The following is a 25,831-nucleotide window of genomic DNA, read 5'->3' on the forward strand; positions in this document are numbered from 1 at the left end:
GCAAGTACTTAAGGCACAGGTGAGGCCCAGCTCATTTAACCCATTTTTGATTTGATGAAGCCAAACTCATCCAGAACTGATTTCTGTAATTCTTTATATCCACAATTATATTAAAGTATCTTCAGAAAGTAAAAATCTAAATTGCACAGTTCAAAAGAGTATTTACCCTTGTGCTTTATTATTTAATTCCTTCTGAAGCAAATTCCTCGCTCTTTGTATTAGACTCATTTGACCAAACTACAGATTTTAAAGTGACTTCATGCATTTGCCAGCAGCCATAACTGACATTACTCAAAATCAAGTGAAAGAAAAATGAGAGCTAATTATATTTAAGAAAATTAAGTCTTATTTGGAAAGATGAGATTGTCTCATCTGCCTTAATAAAGTTTTCCTTCAAGTTTCATGGGTGTTTTTTGCACAATCATAAGTGAAATCTCAGTCTTGTGAATTGTCCATATTTCCATAATCTGTTGGAGGATTTAATATCAGAATCCATACAAAAAAAAAAATCAGTATAGCCTAAGCCACAATGTTGTTTTTTCAAGCAACATATTTAAACATAGGAAACACAAACTAGGACTTGAAGAAATAGTGACGGAAATCATAAAAACATGGGAAATAAAAGCCCAAGATGTCACTGAACCAACTTAAGAAAGGGTAAATTATGCCATTTGTTGTAGAGGAAGTACCTTTCACTCAAAGGAAATCAGTAACAACAACTAAACCTGAATTCCCTGAGGTGCTACCAAGAAACTCATCAGCCCTGATTCAGCACATGAAATGGTAAAATAGCAACAAATTAAAACAGAATACCAAGAAGTCTGAGCATCGTGGCAGCTTTATGAGTTAAGAGCTCCACTTGTGATTACCCCATTGTGCTACGACTTCTCTAAAAGGACTTTCAGCTTCAGTTGAAACAATGTGACACAGTAATAATTCCATCCTAGAATTTGTCTGATTATTCTAATTTCATAATCCCATTTAATTTTATTTACTTTTCTACACCATGTAAGGTTTTTTTTTTTTCCTTTAAAGGAAAAAAAAGTGGAGGAAAGATGGCTACACCTCTTACAACTATAAAGTGCTCCAGTTTAATGGCATATTCACATATTCAGATTTTAAAAGGACTCACAAAAAATCAGCACACGATCAGACATCTTAAAAGTTTAACCACCACCACTGAAACACATTTGCAATATGCTCATTTTACAGCCAAAAGAATACTATTCTGAAAGACCTTAACAAGACTAATGCCTAAGAAAAAGAGAAAAAAGCATTTTCTATAACATGTAGGGAACTAATTAAATTTTAATTTAAAATATTCAAAGATCACCCAAATATTTGTGGTTACTAAAGATGTCGCACTAATTTTATTTCTTACCATGAAAACTTGTATGTCAGCAGCAGCATCTCAAATATGGGACAGTAACTGGCTTTCCTAGTTCTCACTTGAAGGAGGTGTGCAAGTGCTTTTCAAATCATTATGAAACCACAATAATATATAAAAGTCTAGAAATAAAAACTAGTTTCCAGGACACACTGGTGTAACTATAGCTGGGGGAAAGCCTGCATGTGAAACGAGTTGTGACCTTGTGACTGACTAATGGACTGTTTATGGAAATACTTTTCTCAACAAGTTAATCTTTTACTAGGTACTGGAGTGACCTGACTGTGAACTAGAAGCTGAAGACTCATGTCACCCATTGAATTAATTGCTACATTAAAATGTCAGGCAACCTGAGACAAGCAAAGGGTGACAGAGCCCCAAGCCCATGCAGACATCAGAAAGAAAACACGCCTTTGAAATGTTTTGAACAAGGCTGACTGCAGCCCAGAACCAGTGAAGAACACACTGTCACGTAATCCTGTCCTGGAAAACCAGAAGGCATTTGCATAGTCAGCCTCAGGAATGCTCAGATGCGTAACACAAACTGTATCAATCCAAACAGTCTCCACAGGGAAGGTCACAACTTTCAGAAGACAGACTTCCCATACTTGCTTAGTATGTCTGGGTTAAGCATTAGCTAGCCAGTCATGCACCTACACAAAATTATAAACAAGCTGCTGTATGAATATGGAAGAGCAGGGTTCTCAATTCTTACTCCTTGGCTGCCCACTCACAACAACTGAAATACCAATGCAGTTACACAGAAAGGGTTAAGAATTTTAAATCCTGTCATTATAGATTATTTTAGCAAGTGCAAATAGGTATACAGTAGCCCAACAAACCCTTATCAAAAGTCACCATGGTAAGAACTAACCACTTCCCTTGTGAGAGCCAGCTTCATCCCCTCCCAGTTATAAAAACATGCCATTTATTTGAACATGGAAAGGGAGTAACAGTGCTAGACCCATATTGTCTCATTTCCTATTTCCTTTTAAGTATCAAAATGCAGGTCTTTTCACAATGAGATTCAGAAATGCAATGAGGCATACATTGGGCCTTCAGGAGATAAAGTGAAATGCTGGTTCTCTAAAATGAACTTAATGAGAGAAAAAGAACAAGAGCATTTTTTCCTCCCCCAAAGTGGTTATAAAGAAACATAAGGAAAGATTGGACAGACTGACAAAAAAAAAACCCAAAAAACCAAAACCATGCCCGATAATAACTACACCAAAAAACTTTGCATAATTATTCGTGGTTTCAAGCAAAATTCAGTAGTTTAAAAATATTAATAGCACAAAGTCCACATTCTGTACCTCCACCAAATCAGAAATGTATTTGTCACCATGTGTGATGCACAAATATTTTGAGATCTGGAGGCAATGGTGTCTTCTCAACCAGAGATTAACTGACAATATGAAAAAAAGAGCCTTCCTAAGGCATCAGCTCTGATAACGCAAGCTGTGTTCTCCCCACAGAGGGGAGACACAACACAGTTGGTCCTAAGTAGTATAACCAGTTGAGCTCTTTTGCTCAGATGACATGTCACCTTTCTGAAAATACTGCTGTAGTATAAATCAGTCCTGCATCTGGTTTTGGCTTTGTTCTAATCCAGTTTGCCTGCTTACTATTTGTGCAAATCAGAGCTTTAGCACTTTTGGCTCTGTGATCAGAAAAACTTATAGCTTTTGTGACAATGTTAACCAGAGAAGGTAAAGTTCTTCTGTAGTCTAACCCCTCACAAACATTAATGGAACAGACTTGAACTATTTCCCAATAAGCTGGATGCAACAAACCGTATTTTTATCAAAATCTTAAGTCTAACTATTCATAGCTACAGGTCCTAGGCACATTAAAGAGACAATCACTATCTTAATTTGACCACCTGCAAAATTGTATCCTTTCAATACAGGTCTTAATCATGACAAACCCATGAGTTTTAGATATTTCACAAATAAGTATGCACCAAAAACTATCAGCATAGCCTAAGCAAAAGCAACTTAAGCGTGCTAATTAAAACACACACTTCTGTGTAGAGGTTCTGTTATAGCCAGGAGGTCTTGCAGTTTGTAGCACATACTACATAACCAGATGTTGCATCCTTCTTTTTCCCCCCAAGTTCTACAGAGGTACCGAGTGCCTGAAGCATCAGAGGCAATCCAGCTCGCTAACTTTACAAGTCCTAGAAAAGTTTTACACAGCTGCGTGCCACAAGGTGCAGAGAACTTACCCAGCCACTGTGAGTACAACAGATACAGTAGCTTCATCCTGCAGCCAGCTGCTACACAGAGCTGATAAGCAGAGAAAGCTCACTCAGAACCCTGACAGAGTCACATGTAACTCCAAGATGGGCATAATGGTAAATTCAGGCGCTGATTTTCCTCTGAAGAGGAATTTATGTCTTGAATAAAGCCCACACTAGTTAGTCATGGACTTAGTAATAAACTGCTTTATTTCAGGCTAAGGTACCAATATTACAAATATGGTAGACACACATGAAGTGAACAGCTGCACACAAAGAATACCAATAAAGCCTTATAAGGTTCCTCCACTGTTTAAGGTTTTTCCTAGAGGCTCATTCACAAGATTAAAATCTGAGTTTTTGTCTAAGTCCTAGCTATTTAAGTCTCTACTTATGCACATGCAAGTATGTTAAATTCAGTTGAAATACTAATGCATACAGCTAAGCTGCTTCCTGGGAAGAAATACTTTCAAAAATTATTTGTTGAATTAGAAAAAGTGAAAGACCTATTTTGATGAAGCTCCCATGGAACTCTGTCTACATGATAGAAACTGGCAGATTTCCTACTAGTTCCCCTTGCTAGTTCCTCAACAGTCTACCCGGTAGGCTGAAAGGAAGCCAAAAATCTAAAAGTTCTGGCTGTGCTCTCCCCTGCAGTCTTGATTCCCAGGGTCTACAAGTGGCTTGCCCTGACACTGAACCTCTATTCTCATTTGCAGTCAATTTTAAAATAAAGGAATGCAGTTCATATGTAGCTGATTTCAAAGTGTCACAGCAATTCTCCTTCTCCACCTGGCTTTGCTGGGCATCATCGCTAGCAGCAGCAGCAGAACTGTAAAACTCTGCCACAAACATGCAACTCAGAGCAGGTCAGAACAAGCTAACAGTAGAGCATACTAATTTACTGCTGAGACACCAGGGAGAATTAAATACTTCAGCACATTTACCAGGACAAGATGGTTTACTGTTGTACCTGAACGTGCTGGAACTTAACCACACACTGAAAAGACAAATCTTACAATACAGCACCACTGTTCTGCTTATCATACATACACTTAACTTCTCATAAAAGAGCTAATCTATACTTCAGAGTTTTCAATATAAATAAGAATTTCAAGATCAAGTATAACTTGTGAGTTAACAAGTGAGTTTAGAAAAATGAACAGTAAGCAGTTTCATTAGTTTACTACTATAGTTTACCATAGTTCATAGTTTCAATAGTTTACCACCATACCAAGCTTGCTTAAAGACACTATTTTTCTGAGAACTGCCATTTTTCACAAAGGTTTGTGACATTATTAGTAAACTGTATCCCAAAGAGCAATAGCCAAGGAAACTTACTGTCACTGTTTTATTTGCAACAGACAGTAAACATTTGAATGAGATGTCATCAAGACCTTTTTCAAGGACATGTCAGAGGGCAATGTTCAGATCAAACCTTTCCAACAATATTTTTTTCTTCAGAAAGGGAAGTCCATCTTCTACTGTAGAAAAGAGACCGGATTTGCAGGACAGTCTAGGAGTCTGAAAATCCTGACTTCTTTCCATTTGTGGAATAAAAAAACCCCTCAGACTGAGAAATTCTTTTTGGCTAAAATAATGAGCGTTTCTCAGGTACAGGGAACACTTGGCATTGTTTTATATTATACTCTGTACTTTCTAAGCCCTTTTCCTATATTTTCCATTTCTAAGAGAGTCAACTTAGACCCACTGGGCTTTGAAGTATCTATACAAGAAAAAAACATTCTCTTTCAGTATTGAATCCTTTGCTACCTCCAACATAGCAGAAATGAGTGACAACAGTAACCACATTGAACAGAGGATGCTGGCATGCAGCATAAGCCAAAGGCAATGAGCAGGCACAAATCTCCCAGCTCGAACACTTTGCCAGCCCACACCTTTCCTCACTCCACTTCACCAGTGTATCAGTATATGCTAGTTTACAATGCTGAATACACACTTACATGAAAACACCTTATAACTTTGAAAAGATGGAAGATATCTTAGCTTAATCACAAATATTTATTATTTTATTGTGCCCACTCACTACAAAAAAGGGCACTCAGTCTGCATGGTAATCTTCACAGTGAGAGAAACCAAGCAGATCCAACTTTTCCATATTGGTTCGGCATAAGGCATTTCCAAAAGGACAACATTGAAGGCCACCTACATTGCTCCCTGCCAGAACTCTGCACGGCTTCAGGTGTCTCATTTTATACCTTCTTGTCCACAAGCTGGAGGGGAGTGAAGCGGGAAGCTTCTTCTCCCTCTTCTTGTACTACTGGCTTAAAGCAAACGCAGAACAATCTGCATGCCCTTAAGATCTCTCTTCCATGTACTCCTGCCCTTCCTCCCAAGAGCCTCTGGAAAGGGTAAGAAACATGCAGTTGCAACTCAGTAAATTCTTGTCCAGGGAACAAACTCTAACTTTTAGTTAATTTTAGGAAGATGTTTGAGGAAGTGTGTAAACAAAGCTGTGTGGAGCAGAACGTAGGAGGCCACCAGTCCAAGCCCTAACCTTGGAGGTTCAAAGAGAAAGCAAGTGATCCTGGTTACTGTGACCCTGCCAGAAACCAGGACCCACCCCCGGCAGGCAGATACTGAAAAGCTCGGCTGCATTTAGTGGGCATTTTAGAAATAGTTTCCACACCATGGAAAACCTAATAAAAACCCCAAAGCCCTTGCACTTTCTACAGGCTGGGACATTCGATTTGCCTGCAGAGATCAGGAGACCTACTGTAATAAGCTGTTCATTACAAATCAATGAAGAACTTACAGTTAAAAACCCCAAAAATCAATGGTAATTCTATCTTTACAGGAGAAGCCATTTTGTGGATCAATATAGAGGAATTACTGAAATATCTTTTTAAAAATAAACTTATATATATTAGTACAGTTTTAAGAATAACTTCATCCAGCTCCACACAATTAAAAACTAACTCTTCACTATTCCATTTCAAGTATGAACTGTGAAAGAACTTTACTCAACTACAGAAGCCACCCCCTGTGTTTTATTCATATGGATAATCTAACAAAATAATAGGCAAAACAGGTCCTTAATATGAAAGTTAAGTTATCCCAAGTTTTTAAGAATACATTAACACTGTCTCAGCAAGCTTCCATGCTAACCAAAACTGCAATCATTTCTTACATAAAGCCAAGAAATCTGTAATCCTGTAGCCTAGAGTTCTGTAGAGGCATTTCCTTTAGTGAAATAACAAACATCTCAGATCTTTACTTATGGAAAGATTTAAGACACTAACTATAGATGCAATGCTAAAGTTAAAACCCTCAATCAGAGAAAAAAGATTTAAAAGACTATTAATATCAGACCTTTCAACTCCACCATCTAAACCCATGAAAGAAGAAACAAAAAAAAAAAAAAAAGATAAACAGAAAAACTGTCACTGACTAAACAAGAATTTTCAAACTATATATTCAGCAACCAGAAATTAAAAGTACAGTCATAATTCAAAGCAATAGCAATACTGTCTTAGCCATGGTGGTAAACAAACACTAGCTTGCTAGAATGTCATAATCTGACAAGGTCAATAAACTGTACATGAGCTGCAAGCTTCACCACACTTTTGACAGACACATTTCTGTATACATCTCCAAAGGCAGAGCACCTACATATTATCTGAAGGCAAAATATCATCCACTGACCTTAGAAGCCTCCATTTTAAAGAATACTAAGAATTACTAAAATTATATTGTGCAGACATTTTATTTGCAGTAGAATGGGAGGTAATATAAACACTTTGTATTAAAAAAAAACCCTTAACTGTTTCTCAGTTTGTTATGACAAATTAGGGTTAGGGTTTTTTTTCCCCTTCAGCATTTTAAATATTTAGATCAAGCTCTTTCAGCGTCCAAAAGGAAAAGTCCTGGAGATAGAAACATGATGATTATATATTCAAAAATCATCAGGCTTCAAGATGGTATTTCAGAGAAATAACTACTGAAATGAAACACATATATGGACACCCTTGAGGGTGAACTGCCTGCACCCAAAAGTACCTGACCATCACTGCTGAGAGCTGAGTAAGAACTCATTTCAGTTTGCTCAAAAGCAAGATGACTGGAGGCTCAAGAAGAGGATGGGGGAGAACTCGGAAAACAAGATGTCAGATGTGGCCAGATGTCAGTGAGGTCAGGCAGATGCAACCCACTTCTCAGCACTCTATTTCCACCTTCCATAGTGACCCTGGACAAGGAGCTGCAGTACCAAGAGCAGGGTGGGAAATACTAGGAAAGAACTGAAGTTGTCCAGCATAATAATCACATTAGCAGTCATTTCATTACTAATTTGAATACCAAGACAAGAGAGATGAGAGCAGACAGTATTATGCTGTATTTCCATGAATGATTTGAATAGTTTACACTTCATGGACACGATGAAATATATGGAGACACTGTGAAACAAAGGTAGATGGTCCTGAATTAGAGTTTAATCTCACAAATAGGAATACTCCATGACATTTTAAGTTTAAAGAAAAAACCCCACTTTCTGCAAACATCTTAAATTATTTAATCATCACATGCTGAACACTACTTAAAAAAACCCAAAAACTGGACATTAACAAGCCAAAAAAGAGAAGGACTGATGCCTCTATCACCTTTTATTATGACAATTTGAAAACTATTTCATCCATTTCCAGACAGAACGTAAATAATTTCCAATTTCAAGTTGCTCTTAGATAGCAAGTAAATAGAGCTGCTGTGTTTTCAGGACATTTTACAGCCAAAAGTCAACAAAACTGATCTTCTAAAACCACACCAACAAACAAACAACTGCAACAAAATAAAGCAAACAAACCCCCAAAACTCAACAAAAACAAAAACCCCAAATCCTACAATCCAAGAAACAGACCAAAAAAAAAAGAAACCAACCAAAACCCCACAACCCCTTCCCCCACCAGCAACAAACCAAACCAAAATCCCCTCAAAACTCCAAACATACAGGAAAAAAATAGTCAAGACACTTCAGCACCAACCAGAACACTCCAGTTCTACTTGTGCAGTGTGAGACTGGAAAGCGGAAGCAACCCTGCAGGCAATACACTCAGCCTTCGGGTAAAGATAAAAAGGGAGGGTAGCAACAGAAAGCAGCTCTCCACTTAACCACGTTCTCCTAGTCATACAGAGACAAGTAATGAAGCCCTTTAAAAGGCTTTTGGCCACTCTGCCTTAAGAAAAAGAATGAACTGTAATTCTAGAGCTTTAAGTGAGTGCACAGCAGATAAAAAGTAAATTAAGATGACCCTCGGGTCTCTGCAGAGAATCCTCTGAGAACACTCAGATTAGCCTCAGAAACTCAGAACTCAAACCAGATCCATCCTCTTATCACCACTTCTGCTGAAAACTAGCTTTACAAGTTTGTTTAAAAAACAGCTACATGGCAACGTATAATTTGTATTTTAAACAAGCTTAAACTTAAGCCAAGTTTCACCCACACTGGAAGCCAGTGAAAGCCAACAGAAGCATTCCCATAATCATTACACCCCGAGATGCCTATTTCTACTCCTGCCTCATGCCTCCCTGCAGCAGCATAAATCTCTGCACAGCTGCACCATTACTACTGAAAGCGCTAGTACACTAAAAGGTCTTGTGAAGTTCAAATCCATCGTACAGAAGGAAAAACTGGTATTCAAATCTTGTGCTCTACATGTTCAGCCTTTGGGTAAGATATGACTGCACATGTCTACACACAGGTATTGCACTGAGCAGACTTAGACTCCACTGAGTGACAGCAGAAACTGAACCTTTAGTATCACTAAATCCAATGAGACAGAAAGCTCCAGATTAGTTAGTTACAATCTATTTACTTTGCACAGGAACAAAGAAACTGCCATAACCGATCAGACCATTTAAGCAGAACCCTACCACTTGCAATAACTAAGAGTGATAAAAATCAGACATGGGAGAGGGTGACCCTCTTCCAAAAGTACTCCCAAGCCACAGAGCACAGAAGAGGTAGAAAAGCAATCTTCTCTCACCACAGTATCCGCTCAAACTGGAAGCAGAAAATTTGGTAGCTTATTTACACAGATGGTTACAAACATCAAGCATTAGAGACTTGGATAAAATACATAATTATATTTTACCTTATCTGGGAATAGCCAAGATCAATAATAAGATATTTTATTTTTTTTTACCTTAGCTACAGAAAAAGTTTGCATTTCAATGACAAAGAAATTCTTGGCCATGCTGTGCCGTCACTGTAGACGCTCTCCTGTTCTCACTACAACTCCCAGTGCTCTGTTAGAAGAATTCATGTCCTCCTTTGAAAGTCAAAGGTGCTACAAATTGATAAACATGGCTGAAACTGATGAGCTTTTACTAGCACACTTGTACATACAGACAAAACTTCAGTTTTACAGTGTGACTTTGGTGCTTCTAGCATGTGTCAAACGGCAACTGCAGAAAAATACACTATAAACATCTACAAGGGGAGTCTTGCAGCTGACTAGCGTATCTAGCACACGCCTTTTCAAACACCTAATTTTCATGGAAGCCACAAAGTATGTGGTTATAGCACACAGATGAACTGCACCATTTATTTCCTTTCATTTTTATAAAAACACGATTGCAGCAATATAAACTAATGCTGTACTTGAGGAAGTAATAAGGCATCTACACCAATTTCAGATACAAACATCACTTTAAGGTCTGGATGCTTTAAAAGCATATTGTTAAGCTCACAGAGAAGGAAGTGCATTTTATCTCCATGGATTTCCCTTATGCGACAATAAATCATACTACAGTTATCAATGAATTCACTATTTGGCTCTTGTTATGAACAAAAACAATATACCGACAGTAAACAACATATACGGGATACAAGATTTGAAGTGTTTTATCATGTTGAAGCTGCAATTCCTAGGAAAACAGCTCCCTTCTTCTCTTGCAGTGATATAAGATAGCTTAGACCCTTCACTGCTTTTAGTGAAAATATTCACTCTACTGCCTGACATGCAGAATGCTTGGGAGCTTGAAGGAAAAAGGTAATATTTACATCTATAATTCAACAGCAGTCAGTTTCCCTTCTCAGGTTCATTTTGAGACTCAAGAAGTTCTTCCAGCATAAACAGAAATAGAGAATCTATTTAAAAGGAAGTAACTGTAATACCAAAGAGACTGATAGGGGGACTTTGGAGCAAGCATAATATCTTCTAACTAATAGTAGATCCTTATAGGAAAGTACAACTAACTGCATTCAAAGCCTGCCCGATAAAACATTCTTTAAATTATGCCTTTAAGTTTGCGTCTTAATAAATATCAGGGCAACAGCTGCCCAGGCAAATTTAATGTGTATTACTCACATATTTATATGTGAGTAATACGCATTTAATATATAAATATAAAATATTTATATGTTACTCACATATAAATTAGGCTCTCTCCTCCAGCTGAAACAAGTCAATATTAAAATGAGGACAGATAGATGTTTTGAATTTTTTAAGCAGCTTGATAAAGTACTACTTGGTCTAACATCTGTTTATTGGTAATACAGCACACAGAATTACTGAGATACTCTACCCATAAATGAGCATTTATGGGTATTTCTGAAGGACAATCATTGTTAAAATTGTCGTGTATTTTCAACTGCCCTTATAATAAACTCAAAGCAGACTCACTGAAATACTTAAGAGAAAAGCTTTTGGCATTCAGTGTTTTTTAGGATTTGTTAACATTCCTAGTCAAATAGCACAAAGCGCTTACAAGTATTTTAACGTGTATACACTCTCAACACACTGACTTGGCAAAATGCAGGTACCTAAAAGTAAGCAAAATTGCCCATGTGGAAAGGAAAAAAATTCCACAGCTGCTTTGTCATTGCTGCTGTGGGACCAACCAGCCAGGATGGACGCAGTGTTTCACCACTGATGCGACATACATTGACCTTCCTGCACCTCCAACGTTGAGCCTGACTCCCACTTGCTATAACCATGAGACTCAGCCTCTTCAAACATATTCTGATATTCTTTTTTTTTTCTTGAAAGCCATGAAACTTGATACATTATTAATGCATTACAATATGCAGTACATTACAACATCATGACTATAAAAACAAGGATGGTGCTAAGAGTTTATAAAAAGACAAGGCACTCACTAAAACGTGTACATCATTACCGTTCCCCAAAACATTTACAATTTCCTGCTAATCCTTCTGTAAGTACAGAGCCATTTCTTATCTGCACAACCACACCACAACAAGTATTTTACACTGCCCTAGGAACAGGTCAAAATCTATCTGAATTGCTGAGAATACATATAAACAGGAGATTGGTCTAGAAAACTGTTCTTATTACAGTACTCCTGTGGTAATTCAACCTTTAAAAAAATACTCCTGAGGTCTGACTGACAGAAGACACAACTAAAAGAACACACAAGCCATACATCCAAACAGGAATTATATTTTTATGAGGTTTAAATGATGAGCCAAACTATAAGGCATCATTAAAATAGGTCCCTGGATGTTAATACTAAGTTCTTAAACTACAGAGTACGCACCAGATAAAACCTTACAAGAGATACAGGTGAAATTGTCATCTTCACATCAAAATTACCTGGTCATACTGCAGTGCCTACACACACGTACACCAGTAAGACCCAGCAAGTACACGTTAAAGCTGAAATGTGTTCTGAAGTACTTAAACTGCTTCACTGCGGGCATAAGTTCGTTTCAACATGAATAGCTGCATACAAGTTAAACAGGCAAAATAGTGGCAGATCACAAGAAAGTGGACTTATCAATTAATACATATGGAAGGCAAATATAGGCTGCAAACACCAGGGCACTGAACACAACCACTGTAATTTGTCACCTGGACTAAGCCACGACAAAATTACTTTCTCCTAGAAAAACAGCGAGAATATTTATGCTTCAAAGTCTTTCCTCTTCTTACTAAAATAAATCAGTTCTGCATTATCGCGAAGCTGCAAACTAGAATCTGACTTCGGAGAAATCGGGGGGAGGGGAGAGGGGGAAAATGAAGACATAATAAAGTCGATTGCTCAGTTTTGCAGCAAAGTGCTCGGGCAGCGCCCGGGGAGCCCGCAGAGCAGGCGCCCAGCCGCCGCCCGCAGCCCGGCCCCGCGGGCAGCTCCGCGCTCGCTCGCCCCGCGCCCCAATGGCTGCTGACACATCCGGCCCCGGCCCCGCCACCGCCCCGAGCTCACACTTCAAAGCCTTTCGGGACTCCGGCCGAAGTCAAGCACAAACGCACCCCGCAGCCAGACGGGCCGCCCCCCGCGGCTCGGCTCGGCTCCCGCGCAGCCCCGCACCGCTGACAGCTGAGGCCGGCGGGGCAGCCCGGCCCGGCCGTGCCCCTCCCTCAGCCCCGGACCAGGTGCCCCGCGGGAAGGCGGGCGAGCCGTGCTCGCCGCGCCCCAGCGCTGCGCTCCGCGGCTGCTCCGCCGCCCCCGCATCCGCTACCGGCCCGCGGCCAGGGGGGAACGCCGGAGCCCGCCCGGAGCCCCGTTCGCGGCAACAGCCCCGACGCCGCCGCTGTCACGCAGCGCCCGCCGGGACCGACCCTTGCCCGCCCCTCCAGCCGTAGGCGCCCCTCACCTCGCGGCGGGGGACGGCTCCATCCTCCGCTCCGCGGCGGGGTCCGTCCCCGCCGGGCTCCCCGCCGGCAGCGGCTCCAGGAGCTCGGCGCAGCGGCTGGGGGAGGCAGCCGGGCTGGCGGGGCTGGAGCGCGGCGGCCCGGGCAGGTAGTGGAGCAGCAGCGTCTCGGGGGGCTCCGGAGAGGAGGAGGAGGAAGAGGAGGAGGCGGCCGGGGCGGCGGCGAGGAAGAGGGGCGCCTCCGGCAGCCGGTCCAGCTCCACGCTCCGCACTTTGCGCAGCTGCTTCCGTCTCCAGTCAGAGCGCTGTTCTCGGCTGCCGCCGCCCGCCTCCCGCAAGAGCCCCCCGCCGCTCCCGGCGACGCTCCCCGCCACCACGCCGCCTTTCAGGCTCCCGCAGGCGGCGGCGGCGGCCGCCTCCGCGCCGCCGCCCGAGGATAATCCCGATGACGAGGCGCGATCCCCCGCCGCCGCCGCCATTTTCTCTGTCGGGTCACATCGGGCTCCCGAGCACCGGGGGCGGCCGGCGGACAGCGCGCTGCGCAAACGGCGCCGCCTGCGCAAACGGCGTAGGGCGGGGGCGGACGGCGGGCGCGGATTGGCGGCGGCGGGCGCCGGGGGCGGGGCCGCGCCCGTAGGTGCCGCGGAGCCGCGCCCCGCCCGCCCCCGCGCAGGTGTCGGGGCGGGGCGGGAGCCGGGCGGGAGCCGCGCCTGCCGCCGCCGCTGCTGTTGCTCCGCGGGGCCGGGGCGGGGGCTGGGGCTGCGGCCGGGACTGGAGCCGGACGGGGTCCGTCCGTGCGGCCGCGCCGAGCCCGGGAGCCGGTGGAGGCGCCAAGCGCGGCCCCGCCCCCACGCGGCCCTCCCCACGTGTGGAAGAGCTGCGGGGGCTCCGGTGGCCCCGGGGCGGGTACGGCCGGGCGGGCGGGCCGGGCTCCCCCGTGCGGGGCGCGGAGGAGCCGTTCCCGTATCTCGGAGCGCTCCCGCTCGCACCCCCTTAAAGTGAGCCTCTCCTGTCCCCAGCATTGCCCTGGCAGCCGGCGAGCGGCCGGGAGCAGCGGAGCGCCCGCGGTGCTTCGCTGCGTGCGGCCGAGGAATCGCCTCTCCGGTGTGCCCCTGCTCACCTGGTCGTCCCTCTCTGGAGTCAGTAGGAAATTAAATGCACATCCTCGCTCGCAGCCTCCGCGCGTCCTTCGCCGGGCTGCCCTCAGTGGGCCGGCGCCGCTGCCCCCATGCTCAGGTCCTCCTTCTCCGTGTCTGCAAACGACGGAGAAGCGTTAATGTCCCGGAGCGCGCCCGCCTCCATGTGTGCGCAGGAATGCACATGCAGATGGGCTATACCCTGCCACGCACACCTACCGCTGCGGCTGTTTCCTGAAAGACTGCGAGACAGAAGAAAGTCAGGAGACATCACATGACCGAACCTTGGGAGGTTCAAGTAAATTTTCTACTTGTCGGGATTTTCGCTCGACCGCATTGGGGTGGTTTTGCTTTTTGATCTGAGATGAGAAAACGAAAACCGAATATTGCTGTGCATACAAGGTTGTTTTCAAAACGGTGTGGTTTTTAGATAAAGTAGAAGTCACACAGTTCAAAGCACTTAAGCTGAATATTTCAGGCTTATTTCTCAGAATTTGGTGTAACATCCAAGTGTAACTAAGCGTCACAACAATGATTATTAGTATGGTCAATGTGCTGGGATCAGTGATTTCATCTGAAGTACCAGTTGAGTGAGAATTAGCTTCTAACAGAAAGCAGATTATTTCTTGCCTTTCATATATCATCAGAGGCTGACCTAAACATAGGGTCTTTGCTGGAGGATGTGATGAGGAGATAGGAAGAAGTTTTTCCCTCTAGACAAAAGCCTGAGGACACTCTTTGTGCTCTATATTCTTGCAGAATAATATCAATAGGTAAGGCCTTGAGCGAATTATTTAGGTGGTCTGCCAAGATGCCGCACCACCACTGTCCTTGTGCGAGTTTTTCAGTGAAGGACGCTGTGAGAAGGTCAGTTGAATTCATTGTCATCTTGCAAGTATGGGATAAGCAGATCATCTAATAGTCTCTTGTAATGTACAACTCAGAGATCTAAATTAATTCTGAGTTTCATAAACGTAGTATTTGACAAGCCTCTGCTGCAAATTAGAGAGAGTTTTCTGGAAGATTCCTAGACCAAGACACATTGACGGAAGTGAGAATGTTACTCATGGGAATAAGATAACAAAAGTATCCACTTTGTAGACACAGCATGAAATTAGTTCCATGCAAATCAGTGCACTATTATATCTTTTAAAATATTCCTCTCTGCCATAAAATCACATTTACAGGAAAAAGAAAGAAAATAACCACACAAACCCCTATGCTTTTAAAGACATTTCAACAGAACAAGAAGATGACTTTTGGTATTTTATAAATGCTCATCAAATGGAAGAGGAATATCCCTTTGCATAGTGATTGGTTGGAATAGAACAGAATTGTTTGGTTGGAATAGAATACAGAGAAGAAGAAGCACATCTTCAATAAAAGTAAATCTAGGAGGTAAGGATGTATACAACGTGTATGACTGGTCAAGGGGACAGCTCTCTCAGGGTGTAAAGACTCCAACAGGGGAGAAGGAAATGGGAAATTCAAGGAAAATGTCAGAGTGGCAGTGGGGTACTGAGGAATGTGCATGAACACTGAGGTGAAATGTTTTCTGGAAAGCAGCTAAGAACGGGGCAAAATATAAAATACAGGGACAGTGGGAGGCACCACTGTAAGAAATAGCTAAAAGGAGACAGATGCTGTCACCACTCCTGTTAAGGCATTACTTTGCCTTTTGAGTAAGTGCTGTCAAGGTTTTGCATTACTTTTGGATAAGAGGCAAAGTGGAAAACCCTTAGAATTCTGTCATTTAAAAATGCATGGCATGCCTTGTAATGGTTGTTTATCCTTTCGTTACTGTCTGAATTTCAATTCTAATAAAGTACATTCTGCCTATAATCCTTATATTCACCTTATTTTTTTTCAAAAATGTGTTTCTCCACAGTGCCTTGGCCAGAGAAGGAAGCACAGTGGATAATAAAACCCACCTTCCATTCCTTACTCTGGAACACTATGTAGTGTACTGCTGGCATGCAACACAGATTTATGCACAATATAAAGGCTCTACCACTTTGAAATCAGAAATTGAACATGCTGGTTGACATCTGTGTTTTCTCATTTGCTCTTAAAATTTTTTTGCACTTAAATAAACAAGTTGACCTGATTGAAAAAAAGTGCAAAACTTACTGAAGAGCTCTGAAAGACACTCAGTTACCTCTTGCGCAAATTATTTCCCGGTCCATCTAAAACACAGCTCTAGAAGGTAACCTGAGACTTTTAGCAGTTTTTAGTCACAAGCAACGGCACCCGGGGTTTGTTATGAAACAGAGGCCTTTGGCCTCAAATTAGCATCGTGCAATATTTGGAACATCTACTGTTGTACACAAAGAAACTTCTGTTTGGGAACACACTAAGATTTTGCAAGCCAAGGAGTTTCCTTGTTGCACAAAACTTGTAACAGCGTAATGAATAATCAACAATTTTCAACATGCTAGAGATAGGGATCTGCTGTGCCCCTGAATACATAACCTAGGCATCATCATGCACAAATAGAATAAATATGAGACATAACACAATCCATAGTTTCTGGTCTTGACTAAACATGCAAAAAGTGTTTTAATACTGTATACAAACTGGATTCTCCATGTCTTGTTAGTCTCTGTAGAAAGACTTATCCCCACCTTGATCTTCTATTCATTCTTTCCGTTGTGAGAAAGGGAAAACAAACCTGCTCGTAAGCCAAAATCCTTTCCTGTTTACTCCTCTGTAATGTAATGGAAAAGTCAAGCAACTAAATGAGAACCAATCTGAGGACCTTTTCATGCCACTTTCCCAGGTCTTACTGAAAATATGCTGGCATTACTGTTTTCTGTAGAAATGCTTTGCCATCTTGCTGATGCACCATTCTTACTTTATAGCATTAAGGTATACCTTCTAGAAGAAATGTCCTTCAGAAAATCAGGATCCTGTACCACTTCTCAGGAGAGAGAATGTCAGGTAAAACTGGAATCTGTTACAGAAAATTATAGAGGTTTTGCTCACACACTGGGAATGTCTAGTCTACTGCTATTTATAAATTTCTTTCCTTAGTGTTTTACTTATGCTTTTCATAAATATTTTAATGGAAAACACATTTAAAGATTTTTTTTCCCCTCACATTTCAGTCCACATGGTACTGAACTTTCATGAAAAATGGTTTTTGGATCTGTGAAACTGAGAGTGATGTTTTGACCTAGGTTTCAGACACACAGTATAAGGAAAGAGCTGTACTTAAATCTCCTTGTTCTGCCAAAGCAAGTAATAACAGTTCCCTTATTCCTTTTAAGAAATAATGGTGGTGATGCTACTTACAACACTCCTACATTGTCTAGTCACATTCCTTACACTTAACAATTTTTTTTGCTGTAGCACCTACTCATGAACTGGTGAACCTTTTGGTCTATGTACCATATGATCCAAAGCAAAAAGGTGATCTCTTTCCAAAGAGTTTGCAATTTAAGTATGAAAGACAGGCAAAAACAGGCAACGGAGCAATCAGCAAGCTAGAGCATAGTCCTTGTACAGTATATCTGCTGCCTTGTTTTTTTTTATCACTTGTTTGTACATTTTGCACTAACTACTGAAATCAGTTCAATTTTTGACCTTAGATATTCTTTAGAATATTGATAGCTTGATGTCTAACTTGGATATTCTTCTTGGCTGTACTACAGAGGACTTTTCTGGCCTTGAATAAGTCATGATCCTTTCATGGTTCAATATTTCCTAGCTGTAACTGTGTAACAAATATATTTACCTACCTAAGGCATGACACAAGGCTGAGGGATATATTATTAAGTTTCAAGATGAATTCTTGCTCAAAAGAAATGTATTAATGAACCGAGCAAAACCTTTTAAACCTCTTCTCATACATCACTTATGAAGATCTACCAAAATTATTGCAGCTATAAGCTCTTTTTCTTATATTCTTCCAGACTAGTAAATTGACAGCATAGTTCTCATCTGGATCAACAATTCCATCTATTGCAAACACCACTATCTGTTAATTCTCTCTCTGGGGGAAAGCAACTCTACCATTTCAGACTCAGAAAAACACTGAGAGCTCAATTTCCTTCACCCTGCTGCTACCACTGTTAAATCTCTTTCAGCCTAGGTGTTTGTTATTCTTTCTGTTCTATGAGTCAAAGACACAAATAGAAGCACAGCTTTTAATAAATTGTGGGAGCTTTGTTCCTGGAAGCTACAGATTTCCAAATTACCGAGAAACAGATGCAAGAATTTCACTTTTATTTTTGTCTCAACAGGATGGAAGAAGGACCACTTCCTCACTCCCACTGAAGAGGAACCTACAGTTATTCTTTTCCTCCTCCTGCTGCTCATCATCCTTGCTCTGCCAGCAGCAGAATCACACAGTGCCAGCTGCAGTAACTAGAGGACAGTTCAACATTCAACCACCAGCAAACATTAAATGCCTGGTTGGTATATCTCAGCATGGCTGTGGGCTGTAAAGCAACAGTCCCGTGTGATTGATATATCCAGCACATACCACACAATCCTTTTGAACATCTGTAAAAGAAGAGCAGACAGAAGTGACACAATTTTACAGAGACCTCTGGATAACTGCCTCCCTGAATAATTGCCAGATGGACAAGGAACTGGCAGGAACACTCTCCACAGAGAACCCTGCTTGCTTTCTCCAGAGCCAGTGCATGTCTGAATAATCATTTCTGGGTGCAGTAATGGCATCCACATTCTCTCCCTCCTTTTCATTTCTGCTCATTCCACCCTGGCCCACCAGTCATAATGTCCATATGCTTCCATTTATGGTGGCCAGCAGTGATGGCAGTGCTGTTCCTCTTCCTAAATCCAGCAGGTGGACCTGCCAAGGACCTCACAGCTGTTGGAGGAAATAAAACTCAGCAGCAACATCCATGCCTAGCTCATCATATGACCCCTTTATGCCAAGCCTGCCAATTTTCTGGCACCATGGTGGAAGTGAATCAAACAGCTATTAGCTGTGACAATGTCAGGGAGTCTACAGATCTTAAGAATAATTCTGGTATCCTTTATGTCCAAACAGTCAGGTCTCTACCGTCACCACCACCAGCAGCCTTTTCTTTAGAAAAGTCTGCATGTCTTTTTACTAAGGCTTTTAAATCTCTGTTATTCCCTTGAGCAATGTAGTTGGCACAACACTATTTATTGCTTGTGTGACAGTCACAGTCCCTGAGAACAGTGTTTCCAAAGCCTTTTAATCCTGGTGTCCAAAGCTATCATCTAAACTAAACATCTTTAAAAACCATATGATCTGGACATCAGTAGTAGGCATTTGCCTATCTAATGACAAAGTGTTTTGAACATGTTGTTCTTTCAACGTCTTCTGTGCATAAATAAGTAAGTCCAGGAGTCATAAAAAACTTCCCCATGTGATTTCTGGAAAGAGAAAATTGCACTGGAGATTTCTGAGGAAAGTAACATTTCAGTTCTAGTCTTTGATTGGCATTAAAATCAATCCTCTTATCTTTGTAATTCACGAAAAGCTGGCTCCAAAAGAAATATAAAGAAATAAAATATATTTTTGCAAAAGAAATTTCTGACTTTTCTCGTGTTCTACTTTACTGATATGATATTTAAAAAAAATATTCTGTCTATTCCACAATGTAAACATACCTGTGGAATTTGATTGCCGTTCCTGAGGTTTTTCATTTATAGAGCTCTAGCTGTTCTACATCATAGCTTCCTTTGCTACACCCAATTAATTTGTAATTTTTATGATGTCTGGATACTAATCCTATCAATAAATCATGAATAGAAAAATCCTTAATTTTCTGCATGCTTATCATCCTTATGTTAGGTACTGAAATCACAGAAAATTGCTGTTGCATTAGTTGGTGGTCTTTGACGTTTGTAAAGTGATTTTTCATGTAATATAAATACACGCAAATACATATAAATATATGTGTTACTTATATATGCTGCTCCTTTAATGGATTTCTATTAGATTTTGTGGTTTTGCAATTTTCATTTTGATCATTTCATCTCACTGATGTAACCTAAAAATATTATCAGTGTACAATACTGAGCTGACTTCAAATGCTCTACGTGTTTGCACTATGAAAGGCTTTGAGAAGCAAGGAATGATCTTGACAGAACATTTTGTGTGGATTTGGGAGGGGACATTACTCTAATGCTTGCCAAGGTAGGATACACAATTTATTTTGACTGATTGCCTATCTTCCTTGTTCTTTGTGGTTCAAGCCAAAAGTTTTCAGATTTTGAATCAAGGCTTGCAAGTCTCCAGAGCATAACTGGCGACTTACAGTTGAAGGTATTATCCATGCAAGCCACTTCCAGTTAGTTGTGTAACAGCCTTAATCCAGTTTTCTGTGCATGACACTAACAGCGCAAGTCAGATCAGTTAAAAAACAAATGTCACAATTTTCTCTTGAGCTTCATTACCGAAGGAACAGTACTGAGATGCTGCATTTAGTTTCATTCCTCTACACACAAGATTTGGAAAGTGATTTTGCTTACAAATATGCACCAATTTCATTATATTAATTTCTTTAGGTGGTTTCTAACATCTTAATTTTAAGCTGCATGAATGGCCTCCCCTTTAATTTCTATCCAAGATAAGAATGTGTATTAACACTTTTCCATATTAGTCATGGAAGTTTGAGATTATAACGACTTGTTTGCTCTGTTTAACCAGAACAAAGGATGGATCCTTCACAGGGTGGTAGCATACCTTTCACTCTATAGTAAGAACTACTGCAGCCATGTTCTAACAACTTCTTTCAGCCTCTAAGTGAAATATGTATATATGAAGTATGGAGGGATAAAATAAAATGTAGACTGTTGATATTAAATAAAGAAAATTATACTACTTATTTTTGAGTTCCTAAACCCAGAACTTCCTGAATTTTTCTCAAATTTCTTTGTGTATTCTAACTCCCCATATTTACTATGAATTGTGACAACACATATTCCTTCTTTCTCACAAAGAACTCAGATTTATTTGGATTTACTTTAGTAGAAACACTTGCACATTGTTTCAGCAACAAAATAGCATTTTAAATATGAGGAAAGCCTAGCTTTGATATATGTTAATCTGCAGGTGTAAACTCATTAAACCTTGAGGAAAGGCACCTTTCTCTTTGTATATGAAAGCACCCTTCAACTTCAGGTCAATCCTTTATTCTCTTATCCTGCCAACTAAATTTTAGTAGAGGAGATTGCCTTTTGCTGCATCTTTAAGCAGCACCTAGCTATCTTTTTTTTTCCCTGACTAGATTCCCTTTCTTTTCCAAATTTCTAAAAATCCCCCCCAGATTCTTAAGACTCAGATTTGCATTGTGGGAATCTTCAATTTCAACACAATGGTCTGATGTGATATATATTTCTGTAGAACATTGTACATGTCCACCAGAAGCTGCTCTTTCAGATTTTGAAGAATTTAGGGTAGTATATACCCTACTCCATGAGTGTATAGGTATCAAAGAACAACATAGCTCATCTTTTTATCATATTAAGTAGTCCAGTGTTTGAAGACAGCTGAAGAGCATCTGAAAAGTATCATCAGAGAAAGTTATGAAAGAAGAATATGGCAAATTGGAAAAGCCTGCAGAAAGTTTAAAAAATCCTATTTTTCAAATGCCATGTTTCCCCTAATAGAAATGGTGTAAAGCAACGTCTTTAAATATAAAATAAACCAGTGCTATTTCTCTAACTCGTGTATGTTAATCAGTCAATAAATACAAAATTCTTTATAATATTTTCTCTTTAGTATTGTCTTTGGTTCTTATTTTTCATTCTAAAATATCACTAATGACAGCATGTTAAAGAGGTATGTATGATAAACTTCTGTCTTCTCCATTCTTCCCTCTTTTTTAAAGTATTGAAAGTAGATAAGTTAAATTCAAATGCATTTTGATGATGTCAAGAAAGGCAAAGTCATAGCTATGAAGAGAAAATGTTTCCATTTCCTCTGCTTTCAACAAAGCATGAGATAAACTGTTACTTTTTGGAATAACAGTGATTCATATCTGAAACTTAGACTAGTTTTGTAAACATGTCAAACAATTTGTTTAAAACCACAGCCTTAGTATATTTGGTGCAGATGCATGTTACAGAACCATGTGAAGGTGTTTGTTTTGGTACATGGAAAGGCATTCCAACCATCTTATTTTAGTAATTGTACCACACCAAAGACAACAAAAGCTGTCCTGAGATTGAAGTGTATGATGCTTTCAAAGCATGCTCATTGTGAATATTCAGAAGGTCAGAGGTCTGAATTCCACTGATGTCTCACATTCTAGTCTTGTTGCAGAAGATGGGAAAGTATGAATGAAAATGTTGCTAGTAAGCCTAAGCTTCGCATACGATTTTGTGAGTATTTTGGCATTCATTGGTCTAGAAGAGGATATACAGAAGCTCAAGAATTAGAGAGGCAAAATCTGTCTACTTCTCCTTTGCAATCTTAGCTAAGCTTTTGCAGAGCACCAGTCATGGCCCTGATGGGTAAACTCCAGGGATAGGGAAAGGATTCTGCTGCCATTCCTGCTCCCTGCACTCCTGGTCCCTAGGCCCAGGAAGGCAACATCTGTGTCCTCTCTTTCCCAAAGCCCAGCTTTAATGATTCTGATAATTATATTATCCCTATGAGAAATTCAGTTTCAGAAGAACCTCTTAAAAAATGAAAGGTACTTCTGATAAACCAAAATTCTGTATGTTATTGTCTCTGAGAGGTATGTTAATAGTGATATGAAGATCTCCTTAAACACAGTATTTGTTGTTAGGTGAACTGCTTAGGTGGCTCTACACTTTTAATAGTGTAATTCTGTAACTATCCACGCTGTATTTGTATAACAACTCCTAAAGCACGGACAAATGAAATCACTCAGAAAAGTGCTATGACTCAGAAAAATCATGGTCTAAGCTGGGAATGATATCAGATGAGACCAACTGCTCTGGACACTGGGCATTGGCCCATTTCCTTATGAAATAATAAAAGGGCTTCCATGTCATATCATAGCCTATTTGCCCCAGCAAGTAATGTTTTAGAGAGAGACATCTTGTGTTCAGTGTTTCTTGGTGTAGATATCATTGACTACATTTAAGATGCTGTTTCTCTTAGATTCAAACATCAAAGTGCTCTTTCAGGAATGCTTATCAACTCATGTAAAGCAGAATGTTTCATTCTCTTCACTGCAGACAGATGTACTTACCACACAAATTAATAGAAAGTAATCTAGGATTGAACTAATTCATCTAGGTCATTACATTCCAAGGTACTTATTCTGTCTTCCAGTTACAGCAAAAAAACCCTCATGAATATTTTTAAGCTCTAATAATTTTTTAGATTATATGAGTCAGACACAGGGGATTGTGGTGGCATTATAGCGAATAACACAGCTCCTCAGCCCTTAAAGAACATGAACAAAAGCTACAACTCCTATCACAAGACTCCTTGGGCAATGAATCCTGTTCAATTTTAACTAGTTCTGGGTAGTAGAAATTATGACAAGGGGCTAGGAAGTCTGCAGAATAAAGAGGGCTGTACTGGTCACACCCTCCTCTTTGCCTGCACTGGGCTCAGCAAAAAGCACACTGAGCTGGCCAAAAATAAGTTGATTCAGCATGCTTTGCTGAAAAGGCTCTTAAGCTGTTCCAGACAAAACTATGAGGAAGGATGACAGCGACAACACAATCTATCCTTCAGGCTAAGTCTCCCCCTCTACCCACTGCCAGGTTTTGAACTGCTGCCAAAATGAATCATCTTTACTTTAAAATACACTAGGAAGTTCATGTCTGGCACAGGTTGTTCCTTAGTTCTTTTTAATTGTCTTCCATGACTGCACAATCTACTGAACGTTTCAAATATAGTTTATATTGCACAGCCAGTAATGTGTGGTTTAGCTTCAGGTAAAAAGGCCGGACTTTGTTTGCTGTTATTTGCATGTTCATTTGTACAGTGTGATCGGAAGCTAAAACAGGAAGAGGTGAAAGCTAATGAGAACTGATCAAGACTGAAGTGCTTGCTTCAGAAAATTTTACCCTACGCTGCTTGACCTACAAAGCTTTGGCTTTTTCTTTGGTCTTGCTTGTACCACAGAAATTGCAATGATTTAACTGAATCAGTTTCTTAAGGAACATATTTCAATCAGAGTAATCTGCTTGTATGGAGATTTGAAGCCCTCTTGAGTAATTTCCAGAGATAAGACATTTTATTTAGTATCAGCAAATCTTTCAATTAGTTTTTTTCCTCAATATATCTCAAAACACTTTGTAAAGTAGGTTACTGCCATTTGCTCTGTTTTTCAGATCAAGAACATATGAAATTATTTGCCTACTGTGTGCAAGTAGAAAGCTGGGAATAAAAAACACTGTCTGCCCAATTCAGTGTTTCAGCCACAAAACCACACGGGGTTGTCAAGTTTTTCTGACATGAATGTACTTTGAGGATCCAATTTCTGCTAACATTTTAATGATACATCAGTGATTTTATGGCAATCACATTAAACTTAAAAAAACCCCTGAAATAATAGGTCTTATTGGTGTACTGTAAAGTGGTGGAGTATTGTTTTATTTTTAAAATAGAATAACAGTTCATATTTTAGGGTTTGCCATGTGAAAAATATTGGAAGCACCTATAAAATATCTAGAGCCTCTCTTTCTCCATCAAAGTCAGGCCATGGATAATTCATTCCGAAGTTATATTCAGATACAAGTAAACCATCTAAGAGTCAAAGTACAGTACTATAGCAGGATGTTAATCAGCCAACGTGTGAAGATACAACTGCTTTAACAAGGAGCAGGAAGGAATAAACAAGTTTATTCCTTTAAACAAGTACTGAAACACCACCTCACTTTCCATGTATCTTCAGAATGCTGAGATAAGTGGAGCTTATATTATCAGTAAGATCAGTAAGGCTGTCCTAACACTGGGCTATCAGGTGCTAGTCTGCTGGTGAATATTTTTCTATTAAATGTTCTTCTTCTACCACTGGATCTTAGGGAGGTAGTCATGCCTTCATCTTTGGAGGTTTCCAAGGCTGAGTTAAACAGCCCCACAACTGACCTGGTTTTGTGCTGGCAAAATCTTGCCTTTAGCAGGAGGCTGATCTGCATGTTTTCAGGAGAGTCCTTCCAAGCAACACTTCAATAGTCCTGATGTGAATGCAACAGGTCTTGCATTTAAATTGGCCTGTAGTAGCTGAAAAAAACCCCAACCCACCATCGTGAGAATGGATAATGTCTTGCAGAATTACTGAATTGGGAAAGTTCTTCATTTCAGAAAAATGGAAATACTCAATTTTCTATGGTACGCTCTCTCTGCTAGGGTAGAAGAGGGATTAATTGGGTTTTTATATTAGCCAGGTCTTGTGTGCAGAAGCATTTTATTTATTGGTCACTGTCATTAACTCAGTTTTACTGATGAATAAGAAACTGAGTTCCTGTTACAAATGATACTTAGCCCTTTTTCTAGATCTTGGTATTCTTCTTTCCCTTTGCAATAAAATAGAGAAAATTGCAGATCAGCATGGTCATTGTAA

At 40.5% G+C, this 25,831-nt stretch overlaps 1 protein-coding gene across 2 annotated transcripts in view; it reads right to left on the minus strand.

Annotated features, from left to right (window-relative positions):
• The window catches only part of MAP3K1 (mitogen-activated protein kinase kinase kinase 1), a 59,100-nt gene extending 44,634 nt beyond the window's left edge, over nt 1–14,466 (minus strand). Inside the window, exon 1 of one of the 2 annotated variants that reach the window (XM_059492327.1) lies at nt 14,321–14,466. Coding sequence is in view for 1 of the 2 variants with exons in the window: in XM_059492328.1 (XP_059348311.1) it covers nt 13,204–13,679 (476 nt within the window). In the remaining variant the exon portion in view is untranslated. Of the gene's footprint in view, nt 1–13,203; nt 13,701–14,320 lie in introns of those variants that run through there. The other variant, XM_059492328.1, reaches the window with a different exon arrangement.
• Nucleotides 14,467–25,831: the final 11,365 nt, after the last annotated feature.

The sequence above is a fragment of the Ammospiza nelsoni genome, chromosome Z (genome assembly GCF_027579445.1).
Source record: "Ammospiza nelsoni isolate bAmmNel1 chromosome Z, bAmmNel1.pri, whole genome shotgun sequence".
In the NCBI taxonomy this organism is placed as follows: domain Eukaryota; kingdom Metazoa; phylum Chordata; class Aves; order Passeriformes; family Passerellidae; genus Ammospiza; species Ammospiza nelsoni.